At 38.6% G+C, this 1,871-nt stretch overlaps 1 protein-coding gene across 4 annotated transcripts in view; it reads right to left on the minus strand.

Moving 5' to 3' along the window:
- Positions 1–1,871, minus strand: part of phf2 (PHD finger protein 2) — a 63,224-nt gene that overhangs the window by 26,569 nt on the left and 34,784 nt on the right. For all 4 annotated transcript variants that reach the window (XM_014021695.1, XM_014021696.1, XM_014021697.1 and 1 more), the window contains exon 13: positions 1,360–1,476. In XM_014021695.1, the coding sequence (XP_013877149.1) occupies positions 1,360–1,476 (117 nt within the window). The remainder of the gene's footprint in view (positions 1–1,359; positions 1,477–1,871) is intronic.

A 1,871-nucleotide genomic window follows, 5' to 3' on the forward strand; every position in this document is an offset into this window, starting at 1 on the left:
ATTTTAAATATACTAACCTCACTCCTTTGTAACAACTAAGGCAAAAATGTCATTAACTCAGAAAATCTTTTCAGGACCCCACCTTGATGTTTCGGGACCCCACTTTGGGTCCCGACCCCAACTTTGGGAAACACTGCTTTAGGGGAACTGTGCCCACCACTGGTATTTAGCTAATTATTATTGCACCACTTTGGACAATTTATTACATTTTCTTGTACAGAGTTGTTGCCCTTTTATATATTTGTTTAATGCCTGTCTGAACAAAAGACTTAACAAATTTCTCATAGCTGTATGACACCAAAAAAACAAACAATCTTCTCCTAATCATCTTTATTTACTGATTCGATGACTTTTGAAAATGATTGTTGCATTAGACTTTAGTTCAGGGGTTACCAATCTACTTGTGCCTAGCACCCATTGGTTTGTAAAAATATATTATATTCAACATTGCTATCAATTACTCAAAAATACAAAATTCCCACTTTGGGAACCACTGCTTACTGGTTTCAGATTAAAATGAGTGAGAACAAATGAACGCCCCACAGATTTTATTTGTAAACAAATTCTGAAAATCATTTTCCTTTACCTTTGCAGTGATGTACTACACATTATGGCAAAACCTGGAAAAGTTCAAGACATCTAAATATTCACTCTTCAACAACTGTCTTCCTTAAAAAACAGAAAAAAGCCAGGCCAACAGATCTTGAAATTGAAACGTTACAGTCTTTTTCATTTGTCTTTATAATGTTTTGTGTGCAGTGCCCTGAGACAACAGTTGTGACTTGGTGCTATATCAATAAAGTGAATTAAATTAATAGGTGGCACATGGAACACAGAGGTGTTTACTTGATCACCAGTGCTCCAAAGAGGAAGAAAGGATCTCTGGTGGCTGTTCCTCGTCCCCCTCTGAAGAACACCTCGGTGTGAAGAAGCAGCCTCAGATCCTCTGACGTCTCTCATTTGAAACATTTATGTTCCCTAAAAGCTCTCTCCACTCATTCAGCCATGTTTATACAACAACCCTTTTTTCCTATATGAGCACATATGTAAATACTTAAATAGAAAGCACTGGATAAAGATGTGGCTTAATTACATTAATTAAAATACAAGTGGATGGATGATGAGCTGAGACGTCAAACATAAGGTCGGCCCATATTACTTTGGACTGTTGCTTTGAAGCGAGGAGCTTTTTATTCTGTTCACTCATTGAGCTTTTAACTTTCTAAAGTTTTCTAACCAGAATGAAACGTAAATCTGTTTCAGCTTTAAACAGATTGGGATGGTATTTATGTTGGTTTGCAACACTCAGTCATTAGCTTCAAACCACATGTAGAAATGAGTCAGCAGAAAACAACTTACCTTATACTTCCACTTTGCTTCATTCTTGTTTTTATTCTGTTCTCTCATTTCAAACTTGCCCGTGTTATTCTGCTTTGATATTTCCTTCTCTGGTAAACTCGTGACATTTTTAACAGCCTGGAAAATAAAGGAGAGAGCAGCCCAGTCATCATGAACTATCCTGCAACAGAACGAACACAGTTCCTGTATAAGTGGCTTCTTTGTTGTCCTGGTTATACCCAACAGGAAACCATCAACATGTACTGGTAATTAGACACAGGAACCTAAGAGGGAAGCTGAAACTGAAGCAGCACGAGTGCCCTCTGTGGGCTGGCTTTAAGAACAGCACTGAAGCTTCATCTTCATTAATTATGTGTGGCTGCTTCTGTTGCTTTAATCATGACCACTAATGGAACGAGGTTTGGTGATTCAGCCGAGGTCAACCCTCTGAACAAGACATCCAGAGCTGACGTCCAATCAGACAGGTCACCAGCTTGTAGGGGCTGCCTCCTCATTCAGTCTTACTATAACGG

Source organism: Austrofundulus limnaeus, unplaced genomic scaffold, assembly GCF_001266775.1.
Source record: "Austrofundulus limnaeus strain Quisiro unplaced genomic scaffold, Austrofundulus_limnaeus-1.0 Scaffold301, whole genome shotgun sequence".
NCBI lineage: Eukaryota > Metazoa > Chordata > Actinopteri > Cyprinodontiformes > Rivulidae > Austrofundulus > Austrofundulus limnaeus.